This window comes from Bos indicus x Bos taurus, chromosome 16, assembly GCF_003369695.1.
Source record: "Bos indicus x Bos taurus breed Angus x Brahman F1 hybrid chromosome 16, Bos_hybrid_MaternalHap_v2.0, whole genome shotgun sequence".
Classification (NCBI taxonomy): domain Eukaryota; kingdom Metazoa; phylum Chordata; class Mammalia; order Artiodactyla; family Bovidae; genus Bos; species Bos indicus x Bos taurus.
The window spans coordinates 20,353,700-20,373,481 of NC_040091.1; the positions used below are offsets into that span (position 1 = coordinate 20,353,700).

Genomic DNA, 19,782 nt, shown 5'->3' on the forward strand with positions numbered 1-19,782 from the left:
ACTGAGTGCTTTCTTCAGTAAATCAGAACTTTTGTGAAGTACCCTGTATTTTCTGCAATTCTATATTTTGTATGCAGGCATCTTTAATTTATACTACATACCACATACTACAAGGAGCCATAGCCAGATCTGATTGAAATTTCATGTCACTTGGAGGACTTCGATGAGGTTTTGAGATAGATAAGTAACTGGATGAGACTTTGAAGTGGTCTTCTTTGGAAAAGGCAAGAAAGGCATTTCACATGGTATGTATGCATGGAAGGAAGAGTGTGTGTTAAAAAAGTCAATGAGCTAAATATGACACATTTTGTTAGCTCTACGCAACAGATAGTTTCATCTTCTAATCCTTACTTTGTTAGGGGGCTTCCTGGTGGCTCAGATGGGAAAGAATCTGCCTGCAATGCAGGAGACCTGGGTTCGATTCCTGGGTCAGGAAAATCCCTTGGAGAAGAGAATGGATACCTACTCTAGAATAGAGAGAATTCCATGGACAGAGAAGCCTGGTGGGGTACAGTTCATGGGGTCCCAAAGAGTTGGACATGAGTAAGCAACTAAGACTTTCATTTTTTCATGTGCCATACTCAAGTAACCTATCATGCCTGATTTAAACCTCTGCTAGATATCTATATTCCTAAACTCCCTTGCAGTTTTTACTAGGTTACTAAGTGACCTAGTAACCCAGTTCTGGCCAATGAGAATTAAGGGAAGGTGGGTGAGTGATTTTGAAATTTTGCTTCTTGAGGAAAGCTGCTTGGCCTGGTCTTTCCTCTTCTTCCTATCTTGAATGTAGACATGATATGTGGAACCATCTTGAGACTATGAGGCAGTAAATATGTATGTAAGAGAAAAAGACCAGGAAGATGCTATGTTGAAATGCATGCCCCTGAAAGATATGTTGGAGTCCTAACCCCTAGTACAAAAAACGCATGATCTTATTTTGAGATCAGGTCTTTTCAGAGGTAATCAAGTTAAGATGAGGTCACTAGGGTAGGCCCTAATTCAATACAACCTTATAAAATGCTGTTATATATCTGTATCTGTGTCATTACAAAAAGCAGAAAGTCAGACACAGATACAGGTACAGGCAAAAGGCTGTGGGAAGCTGGAGGCACAGGCTGGGGCGATGCAGCAAAAGTCAGGGAAGGACAAAGGTTGCCAGTCAACCACAAGCCAAGGGGGAACAAGGGAGAGATTCTCCTTCAGTTCCCTTGGAAGGAGCCAATCCCACTGACACTTCGATTGTGAATGTCCAGCCTTCAGAAATGTGAGGCAGTCAAAGCCCTCTTAAGGAAGAAAGAGCAAACCTTGAGGTTTCACGCTCCCTGATTTCAAACTATACTACAAAGCTATAGTAATCAAAACAGTACAGTACAGAAACAGTTACACAAATCAAGGGAACAGAGCAGAGAGCCCAGAAATGAACCCACACTTACACGGGTGCTTAATCTATGACAAAGGAGGTGAGAGCTTACAATGGGAGAAGATAGCCTCTTCAGTAACTGAAACCAATACATCACTGTGTGTTACCTATACGTCAATGAAAAAAAACTTTTAAATATAAAAAATTAAAGGGAGAGTACAAGAACACAAGAGGAATGTTATTCTGCCACAGAATAAAAAGTATGGAAAAAGAAAATAACTATGAGGCAATACATTTGTTTTCTAGGCCACCAGTTTGTGGCCTTTTGATACAATACCCCTAATAGTACACTAATACAGATGACGAAACAGAAAAAGAGAAACAGTCTGGCCCCTGATAATATCTTTATGGCTAGTGGCAAACTCTAGAACCTTCTTCCTCCTAACTTTTCATGTGAGAGGGGAAAAAAAAACCTTTTGGTTTGAGCTAGTGTTAATTTCATATTCTGTTACTTGTGCCTAGTACATCTTATAAATAAATGGTTTTTCAAACAGCCTTGAATAACAAATAAGGTTTTGACAGATATGGGTAGGAAGAAATGAATTGAGCAAAGAAAGTCAGTGGCTATAGAAGCCAGTGAAGCAGAGTACGTTATATTCAGGGAACAGAGGCAGACGGCCGGAACGCGGGTGTTCCGAGGGAGAGGCAATGGAACAAGCTGACGGGAAACTGGAGCCATAATGTGGAAGGTGTTTAATCAGATGCTAAGGTTTCTCTGCTGTCAAGAAGAATACTGGAAGTTTTCAGAGGGGAATAAAAGGATCAGAACTGAAATTAAGTAGCAGAAGTAAGTAGTGTGTACTGAAATAGTGAGAGAACAGAGGCAGAAAGATACGTATACAATATAATGGAGTTTTAGTTAAAATAATGGAGCAGGATATGGAAAAGAGGAGGTCAGACGAGATTACTAAAATAAAGTGGACTAGTAGCATGTAGAGTGCAAGGTAGAACAATGACCATTATAGACCACTTTAGTCATTGACTGACATTATCCTGAGCACTGAGAGAATGGTAATCAAACACCTTGGGATGACCTGGGAAACTCTGAAAACAGTGGCATCTAAGTGCCATCCCCAGAAACTCTTTTTTAATTGATTGAGAACCACTGGGAGATGGGTGTGGAAGGATGTCAGGGTATTACAAATGAGGGTCAGACCTGCTAATTTGAGACGAAACACTCGACTGACATTACCAAGTTTGTCCTATTTTAAATACAAACTTCCATGTCTTCACTCATTCAGTAACTAGTACCAGGCTATGATGGTGATAAAGAGATCGTTTGCCCTCAGAGCATTGAACATTTTTATCAAATGTAATTTTTGACTTAAATATAGCTCCAGATCTATTTTCTTGAGTATTGGTTTTATATCAGAACAAAGACTGAGATGAAAACATACAAATGGTTGTCGTTCTGAGATTAAAAAATGCTTTATCCATTTTTCTTTTCTGTTTGAGGGAAAAAAATAGAGAAGGTCTTATAGGATAATAAAAAATGAATAAGATAAGCTATTAAAAGGGAAGATTGTGATATTGTAAGCTACAAAAATAAATATATAAAAATAATTTATATAAATAATCCTATCTCACATAAATTATATTAACAAAATTTATAAATTAAGCTACATATGAACAAATAATTTATGTCTTATATAAGTAAATAAATTTAAGAGGGAGGGGATATATGTGTACATGTAGCTGATTCACACTGTTGTACAGCAGAAACTAATACAATATTATAAAGCAATTATACTCCCATTTTACAAAAGTAGATTTAAAAAAATAGGATCTAGTGGGTACTAATATAATTGTTTTCCAGAAAAAAATTCATTCAATAATTAATTCATATCACTCCATACTTTAATGGCCTTTCTCAAGTTCAACCAGCTTCATGGGAGACAATAGGGTATTGGGACAAAATACACAACTTATTTAAGGTTTTCCAACAAAGATGTATTTAGAAACAGAATCAGCACCTAGAAAGCCACCCCATAACTCACTAATTTGCTGTTGTTCAGTCGCTAAGTTGAGTCCAACTCTTTGAGACCCCATGGACTGTAGCACATCAGGACACTTGTGCTGTGGTATCTCCCAGAGTTTGCTCAAATTCATGTCCAAACTCACTAAGCCAAAGCTTTACTTTTTTTTCAATTATCTAGTAAATTAGTCTCTTCTTTTTGTTGTTAAATGAAAAATACATTCTGGGTCCTTCACAGCTCATGTTGGACAGGAGCAGAGGGTACAGAATTAATGAGAGAAAGAATCACTCACTCTTCATTTCAATACTTTAGAAACGACTGTGGGAGGAAGGAAGTGAGAGCCTGATTCTACTTAATGTAATGAAAGTGTAAATGCTTTAAGATAATCTATGAATTTCAATAACACATGAATTTCAAATTTTATCACAAGTAAAAGAGAGACAGTATTTAAAAACCTTTCTTTAAATTTCTGCCATGGGTTTCATTTAAATTGTTCTATTAGACTACTGTTATTGGCAGATGATGTTTACTCTTTTTCAAGGTGTATTTAAATTAAACCGTCTTTACTAGCAATAGTTACCAATTTCCCCGCCCCCCCCAAAAGATGCAGAATAGTCCAACAAGATTATACAGTGCACACTCACTCGTGGTGATGAGAATCTGGAGAAAAGTGAACCATTCTCTTGTTACTGACTGGGCCAGGAGTTGTCACCTGAAAGGAGATTTAAAACCAAAACCAGTCACAGGTGAGTCTGTAAAAAGGCAGTGAATAATAGGGATGTTTTCATTTGAAGACATCCACTCTGAAATGCAGAATGTAACAGTTCTCAAAATCTAAGACACAACTGCATGGACCAAAAGTATAACTAAATTCCTGGTAAGAATGAACTACTTCTTTCAGTCTAGCATAGTTCCTCTGCTAGAATTTTACGACTATTTAAAAAGTATCTTTATAATAGAAAAAAACAACTTTCTGAAGAACTAGACCACTGAGTCTCATTTCCAAATACTACACAAATGCAAATATATTTAATTGTATGTAAAAAAAAGAGGTTTACTTAATTAGTGTTGAGAAGATGGTATTTGCTAGGAACAACATCTTTGTATTTAATTCTTAAATGTAAATAACATGTATTATAATGCACACACTTAAATGCATACAAATTAATATGTACATACTCCTCTACATAAAACAGATGAGCAACAGGATCTGCTGTACAGCACAGGAAAAGATATTTATTATCTTGTAATAACTTACAACGAAAAAGAATATATACATACAAATATATATAACTGAATCACTTTGCTGTACACTTGTAACTAATGCAACATTATAAATCAACTGTGTGTAAAAAATGCATACAAAAATTTAAATTGAGGGAGCAGTGAATAGTCCTTTTTATAATTTTCCCATAAAGTTAGGAATTATCTGTGTATTTACATAGAACAATAATTTCATTTAAGAGAAAAGATTTTATGCCTTTATTTCTAAATCAAAGTAAAAACCTGATAAAGAATTAAAGGTTCATCTTTTTTGATAATGCAAGCTATTCCCATTTGCCAAGAAAATGTCACACTTTTCTGTCTAATCGAGGGTTCTCAGCAGGGACATAAACATAGCATCATGCAAGAAAGAATCCACAACCACAGCTGACAAGAGATAAAGTTACAACTTAAGGCTTTACGTTATGCTTCATCATATTAAAAAATAAAAACAAAACCCTCTATAATTACAGGAGTGCCACTTAACATACAGAATCCAGAAAGGCACGATGAGGCAACAAATGCCTCTGAAAAGAAACGAACATTTTCAAAAATGTATTTCATCTTCTTTCACTTGGGTAACAAGGATGCCAGCACACACTGAAATTCCAAGAATTGCAAATACTGCAAATGTGCACAGATGATGACATTAATAACCCTATGGTTTGAGCACCACAGGTAAACATGTGGCTCAACTCCAGGACTACATCCTGCATTCATCTCAGAATGAGGTTTTCATGCTACTCCAGTGGGTAACCCTGGAATACAGTAATCCATTTTCTACACCGTGGCTATGAGAAAAGCCGACTGTGCCTATGTCATGCTTTGTTAGAGGTTCATGATCACATTATCTCAGGGTGGACCTGACACTTTTATTCAGTTTACAGTATGTTCTATGTACAGGCAACTTATTTCCTTTGCCAGGGCTGCTGACAACCTTTTCCACACTATATTAATCTTGTTTACTGACTTTATCTGGGTACAAATATCAGAAAACTGAACTTTTTATCTCAGAGAAAAAATAAACAACATGTTGACAGAAGCAGAAGCTATTTTCAGGGCTAAAATTGCTTGTTTACCTGCAGCTATACTTATGGAAAAATGTTTAAGTCTTGCTCTGGCTTGAGATACATAATCTGAAATTTAATAAATGAAAGAATTTCACATACACCCATGTGATAAATTGCCCAATGAAAAACAATGCAACTGAATACAATAAAACAGAATTTATAACTAATTTATACCACAATACAAATGTAAGCTTTCAATCTAGTCAGAAATAATCATACTATATATTTCTCAGAAATCATATGTAGAAACTATGAGCACAATTCAATTGCTGTAAACAACTCACAGAAGATTTATAATAGCAAATGTAGATATTTAAATGAGTCTACATATTTACCTAGTACATAGCCCCCCTTTTTAACAAGATGTAAATATCCCATTTCATTATTTCAAGTCAATTTTGGTTTTACTTTTAAAGATATTCAAATAGGCATAATTTAGGATTTTTTTAAATGAAACAAACACTGAGATCTATATATAGTCTTTTCAGGTCAATGACACTGGTCTGACTCAGGAGTAAAATGTTCTAATAATGAGAATCTTTTGCTACTTTAGGTATTAGACACCTTTACCAAAAAGGTGAGAGAGATTGAGAAGGGAGTACGACAAAGCTGTTTACTGTCACTCTATTTATTTAACTTATACACAGAGCACATTATGTGAAATGCTGGGCTGGAGGAATTACAAGGCAGAATAAAGATTGCCAGGAGAAATAACAACAACCTTAGATGTGCAGACAATACCACTCTAATGGCAGAAAGCAAAGAGGAGCTAAAGAACGTCTTGATGAGGGTGATGAAGGAGAGTGAAATAACTGGCTTAAAACTCAATTAAAAAAACTAAGATTATGATAGCCGGTCCCATCACTTCATGGCAAATAGAAGGGGAAAAGTTGGAAGCAGTGGTAGATTTCCTCTTCTTGGGGTCTAAAATCATGCAGATGGTGACTGCAGCTATGAAATTAGAAGACTCTTGCTTCTTGGAAGAAAAAAGTTATGACAAAGCTAGACAGTGTGTTAAAAAGCAAAGACAACACTTTGCTGACGAAGGTCTATATAGTCAAGGCTATGGTCTTCCCAGTAGTCACGTACGGATGTGAAGGCTGCACCATAAAGAAGGCTGAGTGCCAAAGAACTGATACTTGCCAACTGTAGTGCTGGAGAAGACTCTTGAGTCTCTGGGACAGCAAGCAGATCAAACCAGTCAATCAACCCTGAATAAAGGAAATCAACCCTGAATACTCATTGAAGAACTGATGCTGAAGCTGAATCTCCCATACTTTGGCCACTTCATGCAAAGAGCTGACTCACTGGAAAAGACCTTGATGCTGGGAAAGATTGAAGGCAGAAAGAGAAGAGGGTGACAGAGGATGACATGGTTGGATAGGATCACTGATTCAATGGACATGAACTTGGGCAAACTCCGGGAGATGGTAAAGGACAGGGAAGCCTGGAATGCTCTAGTCCATAGGGTTGCAAAGAGTCAGACATGACTTGCTGACTGAATAACAACAAAATCTTATTTTAGAATTCAGCTTATGAAAATCGGGGCTATTCTAGAGTTTCAGTGTATTTTAAACTTGAAAACATGTGTTTAATACAATTGATTATTAGTAGTTACTTCAAAGAATTATAAAATATCAAGAAACATTTTTATAGAATTCTTCCTAAAAATCATAATTCAGGGTTAATCTTTCTAAAAATAAAATGAAGCAATTTAAATTATCAGGTCAAATTATTAATTTCTAGTAAACATTCAAGTATGGTGATTATTTTATTCTCTTAAAAAAGATGCCTTCCAGTTATTTCAAAAACGTCTTAGAAAGAAATGACAAATTAAAAAAAAATCATAACTCTTTAAACATCCTATAAGATATTCATGTTATAAAGTTTGTTACAAAAAGTTGATTTTATTTCACAAGGCCAGATAGGAAACAGGTGTTCTGTTCTTCATGAGAAACAGTATCTCCACAATCCAATTCTTGTTGTTTGTTAAAACGCTAGAGACAAACATTTATATTAGTTTTTATTTTATTAATTAATTAATTATTTATATTAATTAGCCAATATTTACTGATGATAACCTTAAACACCACACTATATGCTCTGAAATTTTATGATTCATTTGTTAAATATTACTATATCAATAGTGACTACAATCCTAAATAAAGTAAGCATATTTCTTTTCATTACTATGCTTATATGCAAATTATTTAAAAAATTAAAGTTCGATAGGAATGAATGGTCTCTGGGTAGTATAGTGTTTGTGTCAACTTCTGACCTTATAGACTGTGAAATAAACTTTAATGCTAAAAGATCACAGGGGTCTCAGTCTTCACTATTGTTATTTACAATCAACTTATCAACCTCAGAAGATCACAATATAGCAGTGCTAGATGAAAATGTCGGAGAAGGCAATGGCACCCCACTCCAGTACTCTTGCCGGGAAAATCCCATGGATGCAGGAGCCTGGTGGGCTGCAGTCCATGGTTGCAAAGAGTCGGACACGACTGAGCGACTTCACTTTTACTTTTCACTTTCATGCACTGGAGAAGGAAGTGGTGACCCACTCCAGTGTTCTTGCCTGGAGAATCCCAGGGACGGGGGAGCCTGGTGGGCTGCCGTCTATGGGGTCACACAGTCGGACACAACTGACGTGACTGAGCAGCAGCAGCAGATGAAAATGTTGGAGAAGGCAATGGCACCCCACTCCAGTATTCTTGCCTGGAAAATCCCATGATGGAGGAGTCTGGTAGGCTGTAGTCCATGAGGTCGAAAAGAGTTGGACACGACTGAGCGACTTCACTTTCACTTTTCACTTTCATGCATTGGAGAAGGAAATGGCAACCCACTCCAGTGTTCTTGCCTGGAGAATCCCAGGGACGGGGGAGCCTGGTGGGCTACCGTCTCTGGGGTTGCACAGAGTTGGACACGATTGAAGTGACTTAGCAGCAGAAGCAGCAGATGAAAATGTAATAGCTGTACAAGTAACACCATCAAAATTCATAAGGTCAATATGAACCCATATAAGGGAAATTTAGCCAAATTATTTCAATGACAAAGTATCTTTCTCAATTTTATTAGAGATGTTAAAAGAAATTTCTTATTTTTTCTATCACTGATTTATTAACACAGATATTATGACTTTCTCTCAAAGATAAACAAAACAGTTGGCTTTATATCTCATTTTCATTTTGTTACTGTTACCAAACCCACTGCATCTCATCCCATTCTTCTATAATTAAGATGGCTGAATGAGTTACTTTCCAAATCAGGTAGACTTCCTGAGGCACGATGGTCCTATGAGATTAATAATGAGTTTATTCAATACGGATGATACCTCACTTATGTTCTCCACAAGTAAGATTCCTTCTATAAATTCACGACGTGTTATGTTGCCAAACAAACCCAAGAAACCATCCGTCCAGGCTTCTTTCTCTGCCTCTAGTAGAGCCATTCTCCTCCAACTTTTCTCTCTTACAATTATATTTTATTTGCCTTCCAAATGTTATTCTGCTTCAGTGCCTACACTGACAAACACTTAGGTTGGCAGGCTGCCATTCAAAAGAAGGCCTTTCAGTTTTGTGAGGACGGCCCAATCAAATCTGCCTGGCCTCCAGGCTGCAGGGAGACATTGTCTGAGCCTCCCTGCCAGTTTGTCAAGACCCAGAAGTTTCCTACTTCTCGAAGGACTGTTATTAATTTGACTCAACTTCTCAGAAGAAAGAAACAAGCCTTTTAAGTTTAGCAGGCTCTGCATGAAGGCCCCCCTGGTACATTCAACAAATGTGTCAGTCAAATACATGTGACAGATATTAAGGAAAACAACTCAACAAAAAGGAGCTTAAAAATAGAACTTTAAAACCTAGGGACAAGAAGTTAAGGAGACGAAAGCAAAGAGGTAGAAGGAAACTTACTGTAGTTGCTAGTCTATACTTTCATCTTCATTTAAAAATAAGTGGAAGAAAATAATATTCTAAACATCTTAGAATAGTTGATTTTAATTCATAGTTGTTAAAATGAATGTGTCAAGTGTCCATCTTTTAATCACACACAGGAGAATAGAGAAAGATTCTCCAAAATATTTCCCATGAGGGCAACTGAGTTTTATATTGGTGTTCTAAAAAACTGGTACAAGACAGTTGGGAGAATGAATAAAATATTTCACTGTGTTATCTATTATCATATATAATATTACAGAATGGTCACAATTCACAAAAGGTACAATTTATTCGGGGATGGAAAACATTCAAGAAAATAACATTAGAATCACTTTTAATATAACATATACAAGAGTGGAAATTACTTTAGGATAACTTTGAAAGTAAACACAACAAAGGGACAAATTCAGGTAGTATAAATGGATATCATTTATAAGATTAAAGGGAAACAAAGCAGTGATCTGATTTCAGAGGAATAAGGGGGAAGAAAATCACCTGTGAGAAGGGAGTTGTATGCAATTTCTTTCTCCCTTCTCCAATTCACCTTACCAACTCACCAAATTCAACTTTCTAAATCACTGCTTTTCAATGTGTTGATTTTCTCATGCCAGAGCCATCCATAGCTCTTCACTGAAAGCAAAACTAAAGCTAATAAGAAATGCATTCAAAACCCTCTCTAATCTCATCTCTGCTTCCCACTGTGATCCCTCTCCAGCTTCTGATGCAATAGCTGATTCCTCCTTGTTCTAAACCCCAAACTGCTCTACTGGAAACAATTCAACAGATATTTACTAGTTATTACTGTGCACATAAAATCATGTCAAAATTTACTATATAATGAGTGGTATTCCATTCAGTTGGGTAATTTTAGTTATATTGTTACATTGATCTACATTGATTGTTACATTGATTTAGTTACATTGTTACAAAGATCACTAATCTTTATGATATCATGATAAAGTCCTGTGTTAAGAGACTCCTTCAATTTGCAGGTGTTTTTTCCTAAGAAAGGTCAGTAAATAATTCATGCACTAATCCATATTTTACTTTCATTTGTCTAGACTACTATTAAAGTAAACGTGAATTTATATGTTGTTGTTATTTAGTTGCTAAGTTGTGTCTAACTCTTTGTGACCTCATGGACTGTACCCTGCCAAGCTCCTCTGTCCATGGGATTTTCCAGGCAAGAATACTGGATTGGGTTGCCATTTCCTTCTCTGTGGGATCTTTCTGACCCAGGGATTGAACCTGTGTCTCCTGCATTGACAGGCAGATTCTTTACCACTGAGCCACCAGGGAAGCCCTGTGAATTCACATAGTAGACTACAAAAAATCCTCTTCACTGGCTATAAGAAACTAAAAAAGTAATAGGCGAAACTAGAATGCCCTATGTGTGCAGATAAGGTGCTGGATCTGAGCCCACCAGAAGTATTAGCTTCAGACAATGTCCTTCTGGAAAGAATAAACAAAATACAATATGACATTGAAACATGTAAAATATCATGTAAGAAACGAGTTGCCAGTCCAGGTTCGATGCACGATACTGGATACTTGGGGCTAGTGCACTGGGACGACCCAGAGGGATGGTATGGGGAGGGAGGAGGGAGGAGGGTTCAGGATGGGGAACACATGTATACCTGTGGCGGATTCATTTTGATATTTGGCAAAACTAATACAATTATGTAAAGTTTAAAAATAAAATAAAATTAAAAAAAAAAAAAGAATATACAGGATGGAAGATCATTTCTGAGAACAACTGAATTATCTGAGATTGCAAAAACTGTTGTAGTAAATTATTAAATTTGTACACTAGAGTTTGGTTTTCCAATTAAGAAGATGCCTCAGAATTGGGGATTTTATAAAATCTAGTAACATTACAAAAAGATGTACTAGGTTCGCATCATTATTCATATCTTTATGTATAAGACATTCACAACCAATTTTGCTCTTATCAGCTGAGTTCACACTGGTTAAGACTTTCAGGGGTAAAAAAAACTGTCTTATTAGCAGCAACTACTTTCTTAACCTTTGTGTTAATTAGATTATATTATAGTAGAGATGTAAGGCTTCCCCTGAAAGCTCAGTTGGTAAAGAATCCACCTGCAATGCAGGAGACCCTGGTTCAACTCCTGGGCTGGGAAGATCCACTGGAGAAGGGATAGGATACTCACTCCAGCATTCCTGGGCTTCACTTGTGGCTCAGCTGGTAAAGAATCTGTCCAGTGAATGTGGGAGCCCTGGGTTTGATCCCTGGATTGGGAAGATCCTCTGGAGAAGGGAAAGGCTACCCACTCCAGTATTCTGAAGAATTCCATGGACTCTATTATAGTCCATGGGGTCACAAAGAGTCAGACAGGACTGAATGACTTTCATTTTCATAGTAGAGATGTAACACAGTGAGTGAATCTGATGACTTTTACCTGATTGTCAAGGTTAAAGGGTCCACACTGTTCCATTATACTTTTACTATGCAATTTTTAACCCTTCTTGGGCCGATGTAAGCATGAACAACCCAACAAAGAAAGTGTGATAATGACCACTGATGACACATGAAGAATTAATAGAATTTGTAGAAACACTATTGTGATTAATGATGACAATTACATTGTCATCAGTCTTTTATCAGTTTTGCCGGCTTATAAGGTAAGTTTTCACAGGCAAGATGGCTAAAGTGAGTAGACATCATTATTCTCAAACACTAGATGAAGAAAGTAATACTCACTGAGGTGAGGGCACATAACACTCAGATTACAAAGACTAAACAGAGCTAGATCTGAACCTCAGTTGTTCTATTCCCAATTGCCCCCGACAGAGGACCACACAGAGGAGACAATACACCAAAATAAATGTTTCCTGTGTTGGGGAATTTGCCACAGGAGATGCTGACTTGAATGGAGATTATATTGTTGGAAACTCTTCAGCCTATAAGTATACATCCAAGGACATTCTGGTCTTTACTTGCGACTTCGGGGTACCCCATGGGGCTATTTTAAACGCAGGCAAGTTTGAGCATGGCATCTCAAACAAGGTTGTCAGTCCATGTTACAGACAGACTAACAAGAATAACAAATGGCTCCACTACAAGTCATTACAGGCAAAGTAGTGAAAAAAATTAAAAACTGCACTGGAGAGGAGTAAACATTTCATGATGAGAGTATGTGAAGGAACTTGGACAATTAGAGAAGCTGGGCTTTTTTTTTTTTCCTTCAAAAGCAGATAACAATGTAAATGTGAGATTACACCTTCAATCCAGAAAGGTTTTATGACCCAGAGGGATGGTACGGGGAGGGAGGTGGGAGGGGGGTTCAGGATGGGGAACACGTGTATGCCCATGGCGGATTCATGTTGACGTATGGCAAAACCAATACAATACAGTAATTAGCCTCCAATTAAAATAAATAAATTTAAATTAAAAAACAAACAAAAAAAGAATAATTAAAAAAAAAATCACAGGAGATAAAGCACAGAGAAGCTCAAGGCTTTCAATAGAGGATTAGTCATCCTGGCAGAAATCGTATGTGTCAAAAGAAAGATGCTAACCTTTCAGCTGCTAGCGTCACGTCAAGTAGTGACTGCACACAGACTCCAGGTAATCTGGAAGTAATCTTAGTACCTTTTCAAGTAACACCAGTACATATATATCTTTAAAATAATTCTTAATTGCATGTTACGCTAAGCTGATGAAGATACAGAAATATACAAACATACATGTAGATATATGACAACGTTAGCAATTCTTATATTTTTCATTCTAAGACTAAACAATGTAATTGTTTTAAATCTTCACTTTAAACAGTTTTTTCCTAGTTAAAATAAGTCAGCATTAATAATTAAGAATTTAGAATTATTGGCCTATTAGAATAATAATGCTTCTAATTATTAAGTGTATAAATCCTCATTTCTGGTCTACAAAATGATGATCTAAAAGATTTAATAGAAAAGATTAATCACTATATAATTAAAGAACAAATACAGTGACAACTGTTTTTCACACTGCTCCATGGTAATTTTTTTTTTTTAGAGTAAGGAACTAAAAATTAACCAGCTCAGAATGATGGCCAATAGTGATTAAAGAAAGAGTTTCATTCTGCCGTCCTGTTTTAGTAGCAAGCTGTGAGTGGCCTCTGCTGGCTGACCAAAGGCTTCTTAAATCACTCATTTATGATGCTCACAATACCATGGGCTTCAAGAATATAAGGATATGTCTACATATGTTTACACAAAATCCATTGTGCATACAAAACTGCCTTTTATAAGAATAGATGCTAAAGTAATAAAAGGTGTATAAGATGGTGTAAAAATCTGTATCATCTTATCCCACTTCAACATTCTTAGATTACACACCAAATCTATACATTTCCTAAAATTCCAATTTATAAGCCATAAGTGTATTAATGTGGATTATCTTGTTCAATTCAAATCAAATAATTCACTTCTACATTTAAAGTATTTTCTTAAGGTTCATTTTATAAACACACACACACAAACTTTTTCTCAAAATTAAGTGTAATATTTAAGGGAAATGCAAAGGATGACTGAATTTAAAAATCTTTCAAAGAATTAGTGATCTAAAAAAAAAGACATTAACATTTTATGTAACGGTGTACGAAGACACTAATCGGGAAACACAGTAAAACAAAATAATTTAAAAATTTTCTATATTATTGTATCTATGCTTGAGTAGAAGTAATTTTATATTCAAAACTTAAAATTATAAGAAGCTGAAAACTTACTTAGTAATAGGTACTGTTGATTTAGTAATCATAATAGAGAAGAAAAAAGTTTCAATTTTTTTTTCTCAGCAACTTTCTATTAATAAAAATCTCTTGTGCATGATAGAGTTTGTGATTTTTTTTATCTTAAACATACCATTATATATGATTCTCTTCATACTTGACCCAATCTATCCACTTAAAATATACCCCATTAAGAATTATTATCAAATATGCCTAATGATGTCAGAAGGTGACTACATTTATTTAAAAAAGTTATTGTTCTCATGTGTGACAATATTCCAGTACATTTCAACCCTCATTTCAGAATTCAGTCCCATTATCTTGCCTGCTCAAAACTGTTCACAGGGTTAGCTAGCTGACATATAAGATAACCCTCCATCTCACCAGACACCACTGGGATATGACATACTGACCCACAGTAAGCCCTTATTATTAGCCTGAAATATATAGCACACAAAGCAGCTCCTGCCAGGGAATTTGTTTATAAAAATTCCTTTATCTCTCTGGACACTCAAAATGCTTTTAAAAATAATGTCCAACTATTTAAAGGAATTTCAAACAATAAATAAAAATTTTAATGGGTGTTTTGAAGCTTCTCTTTCCATCTCTCACAATTCTGCAGAATCTAAAAAATAAAATAAGGAGTCATATCAGGAAATAGAAGCTGGACAGTGTTTCCTCCTTGGAGCTTAGCTTACACATTATATAAAGAACACACTTAAAAAACAAAAAGGATAGTTAATAATTCCCATTTCTAACGAGAATTACAATATGCTGGAAAACTTGGTACATGTAAAAAAATCTTGTTTTTGGTGGTAGAAGAGATTGAGGGGTAACATGGCAGTGAAGATGGTCACGATATTCAGCGAACATGACTGATAATGTAAAAAAGTTATGAAAGTTTTTTGGACAGAAATTCTATCACATACATTAAAAATTTACTTTGGGAATATAAGCAGACTAGGAAAACTTTTCAGTGCTTAGTTATAAAATTACCATAAATTTTTGAGTAAACATTTAGTAAATATTTTTACTATTTTATTATTTTTAATAGTAAATTTTACTAAATTTATTATTTAAAATACTTAAATTATTCTGAATCTTGGAAGACATGACCAACATTTCAGGAGCTAAAATTATTTTCTTTCCACATTAATTATTGATAATTTATTATAACACTATCAGTTGTGCATATGCCCTTTTAAAAATGCAAAATTTTCAAATTGTTTTTTAAAACTAGCTTATTTCTTTCTACTATAAGCTGACAGTGATGCATGAAATTTTAATTTACATCAAAAGAAAAAAATTACAGCTGGTTTTGACGTTTAAAAGGTTGCTTCTAAAAATATCAAGGATACACTGATAGTAATTTATGAGAAAAATACTGAGAGTTTCCATATTTAAAAACTGATTATCTTAACATGGTTTATATTTAGCAAATAAAACACTTAAGATATTATATTCTACAAGCTGTTCTCCTTAAGTAAAGACTCAGGCAACCACCCAGTCTTGTATAATATAGATCAAGATTAGATTATTATACTGTTAATTGCACTAAAACATGTCTGTAATTTAAAACCACATAACTACAACTTGAGAGGGGAAAGAAAAAGATCACAAATACAAACAAGCAAATTATTCTTATAAGTATATATAAATGAATGAATGAAAAACAAATCAAATATTAGTGAATAGATAACAATATAATCTTAGCATATTACAAACTATCTTTCTCAATGAATGGCTATACAAAACACAAATAATAACCTGCAACTCTGACCAATAATATTCTTTGACTAATGGCAATGGCACCCCACTCCAGTATTCTTGCCTGGAAAATCCCATGGACGGAGGAGTCTGGAAAGCCTGTGGTCCATGGGGTTGCTGAGGGTCCGACACGACTGAGCGACTTCACTTTCACTTTTCACTTTCATGCATTAGAGAAGGAAATGGCAACCCACTCCAGTGTTCTTGCCTGGAGAATCCCAGGGATGGGGGAGCCCGGCGGGCTGCCGTCTATGGGGTTGCACAGAGTTGGACACGACTGAAGTGACTTAGCAGCAGCAATATGTATTTCAAGTGAAAAAAAAAAACACAGTTAGACCCTCATATCTGGGGGTATTTGTTAGTAGAATTAGCTTTAAATTCAAAGAATTTAAAATTCTTTTAAATTGAAAGAAGTAAATATCTAGCATAACTCTGGTTACATCAAAAAATCAGTAAGACAGACAGAGGTGGTCATGTGAGATAAGGCCTGGCCAATAACAAGTATGTCAATCACTCGATGGAGCTTCTATGGAAGATTCTTTCAGCGGGATTTACTAGCTGGTATGTACCTTGTACAGTCTTTGTACTTCAGGATGTCTGGGGTGAAGGCAACAACACCCAGTTTTTGACTAGGAGTGAAAGATCAAAAGAATCAAAGGCTTCCACACTGCCATCCTTAATTTGGATAACGAAGCCATCAAATATCTTCTCATGACACTATGCTATGCTATGCTATGCTAAGTCGCTTCAGTCGTGTCCGACTCTGTGCAACCCCATAGACAGCAGCCCGCCAGGCTCCGCCATCCCTGGGATTCTCCAGGCAAGAATACTGGAGTGGGTTGCCATTTCCTTCTCCAATGCATGAAAGAGAAAAGTGAAAGTGAAGTTGCTCAGTTGTGTCCGACTTTTAGCGACCCCATGGACTGCAGCCTACCAGGCTCCTCCGTCCATGGGATTTTCCAGGCAAGAGTACTGGAGTGGGGTGCCATTGCCTCATGACACTAGGAAGAAACAAAACAAAACTCTCTTTTGATCAAGTCATCGTTTATTTGGGCATCTTGTTACATGCTCCGAGCCCAATCTTAATTAATAATAATAATAATAGCAATAATGCTAACTGTATCCAGCAAGTTTTACCTTTATTCTTAAAACAAAACAAAAAATAAGAGCCATCCAGTGGCTCAAAAACAGGAGATACCGAACTTCTGTTTGACATGCCCAGCACTCCGTTGGGTGAACAGAACAGTGGTCCCCAACCTTTTTGGCACAATGGTTTCAGGATGGTTCAAGCACATTATATTTCTTATGCTGCCGCTGATCTGATAGGAGGCGGAGCTCAGGTGGTAATGTGAGTGATGCGGAGCGGCTGTAAATAGAGATGAGGCTTTGCTTGCTTACCTGCCGCTCACATCCTGCTGTGCAGCCCAGTTCCTAACAGGCCACAGATGGTGAGCGGAGTTGGGACCCCCTATCTACAAGATTCTAAAGAACTGCATAATACGAACCCTGCTAGCTAACATGTTACAAACTGAAAATATACAAGCTGACTAGACTAGAAGTCTGAGTTGGATAGGTAATAAGAGTTTAGGTAAGAAGAAGTAAGGTAATAGGTAATAAGAAGTAAGAGTTGGATAGGTAATAAAGTTTCAGAAATCTGGGAATTTGGTTCATTCTATAAAACACACTCTATGTTTGCAGCTCCAAACATTGAGCTAGGGTATCCTGACTGGTTGGTACTGTCAGACTCCAACAAGAAAAGGGTGCTTTCAATCGAAACACACAAAAGATGGTATTGTCATAATTTAGGTCACTGTACTTTCATCTTCAGTAAATCCCAACTCCTGTTGCTTCAGGGTCCCTATTATCAAGAGCCTGGGAGATGCAAAACAGTTTCCTCTCGCTGCAACAGAAACAGACAAGCCCTTCTGCTGATGACGGCTGGGCCCAGAGGCTCCTGCCTTCCCACTCCTGTAGAGCATGGGAAGGAGAACGGAGGCTGAAGCAGGGGGGTAAGATAGAAACCACTGTGGTAGCTGCCCCCGCTCCTGTGGGGTAAAATGAGGGGGAACTGAGGAATGTCTGCCCAGTTCCAGCAAGCTGGTGAGGAGGGGAGTCTCTAGGAGAGTCCCAAGCTGGAGTTGGCACTCTGCCCAAATTGGAACAGAAGTAAAAATGTTGCATTGGTGGAGGGTGCATAGGGCTAGATGCATAGCCTGAGAAAATGCCAGTGGTCCCCCATGGCCTGGGGTGCTGGACGGGTAATCCAGGTGTTTCGGTAAACTAATAGGGAACCAGTGGATGAACAGTCTTGGGACCCAAAGAAGCAGAGGAGCTTGAAGATCAGAGACAAATGGCTGGAATATATGGGCTTCAGTGACGGGTACCAGCATAGTACCTCCAGACACCAAATGCAACTAGACTTACACAAGTGAGTGAAGTGCTGGGGTGCAGATCAGACTAGCCAGCCAGAGGTCAGTAGGGACCAAGGAGTAGCGCATGGTCAGTAGGATGATGCTTGGCTGAAAGTCATCTCCATCACCCCAGGACACATAAACTCCCGACTGCCCTCTTGGGGAGAAGCAGATGGGAGGGGAGGAGAAATGCAAGACCAAGCATTTGTTAGGAAGAGACTAAGTTTCCTAGCTGGAAGAAATACTTAATACTGAGGTACGGTAATTGGCAAATCTGCTTCACTTCCCTTGACTCCTGCATCCTAACTGACACACTCCTTCCCCATACTGACCCCGCTAATATGTGGAAACTCATGAGAAATATCAAATATAATAAACAAAGAAGCTATATTTTCTTTTGTCCAGGTCTTCATCTTTAGCCCCACTACACTTACAAACTGACATCAACCTTTCAATACTCAAGAGTAGAAGAGTTATCCTTACACCACGCTAGATGGAAATCTTTCTGTGTGATCTATAAGTAAGTAGTAAAGCATTAACTGTAGTTTAAGCTTTCTTAGTATTTTATAGCAAAATTCCACATAATGTAAATCACATTTTTCCATCTGGAGGTTACAAAATCAACTGTGACCAAAGCATCTCTTTTATAATAAGATTAGAAAACAAAGTGATAAGCAGTCCTATTAGTAATTCTTGCTGTCCACTGCAGTGATCACAATGGGATAGGATCATCCACCAGGTTTAAAATAATAAACTAGAATTATAGGTTTCATTCATTTTCTTTTTCTCCAGTATATAAAAAAGTAGATTTCATCAATTTTCTTTTTCTCCAGTTTTTAGGAGCAGAACAACATCACGATTAAAAGTGTGGGCTTTGCGAGCCAGATGGCCTGGGTCTAAATACTGATTCCTCCAGGTTTCAGCAGTATGACTGCCTCAACTTCTTCTTCCATAAAATGGGGATTAATGCAGTACTTATTTTATAGAGCTACTATGAGAATGAAATGAGATAATCTGTGAAACACACAGATCCGTATCTCTTAATTATTACCATTTGTATTAATTGTCTCAAAATCTAATGTAATATGTATGGAATCTAGAAAGATGGTATTAATAAACCTATCTGCAGGGCAGCAATGGAGATGAATACATAGAAAACAGACTTGTGGACACACTGGGGTAAGGACAGGGTGGGACGGGT

The 19,782-nt window shown here is 36.8% G+C and overlaps 1 protein-coding gene across 4 annotated transcripts in view; it reads right to left on the reverse strand.

The window, feature by feature from the left end:
* Positions 1–19,782, reverse strand: part of GPATCH2 (G-patch domain containing 2) — a 197,413-nt gene that overhangs the window by 79,095 nt on the left and 98,536 nt on the right. For all 4 annotated transcript variants that reach the window (XR_003514874.1, XM_027564446.1, XM_027564447.1 and 1 more), the window contains exon 6: positions 4,041–4,108. Coding sequence is in view for 3 of the 4 variants with exons in the window: in XM_027564446.1 (XP_027420247.1) it covers positions 4,041–4,108 (68 nt within the window). In the remaining variant the exon portion in view is untranslated. The remainder of the gene's footprint in view (positions 1–4,040; positions 4,109–19,782) is intronic.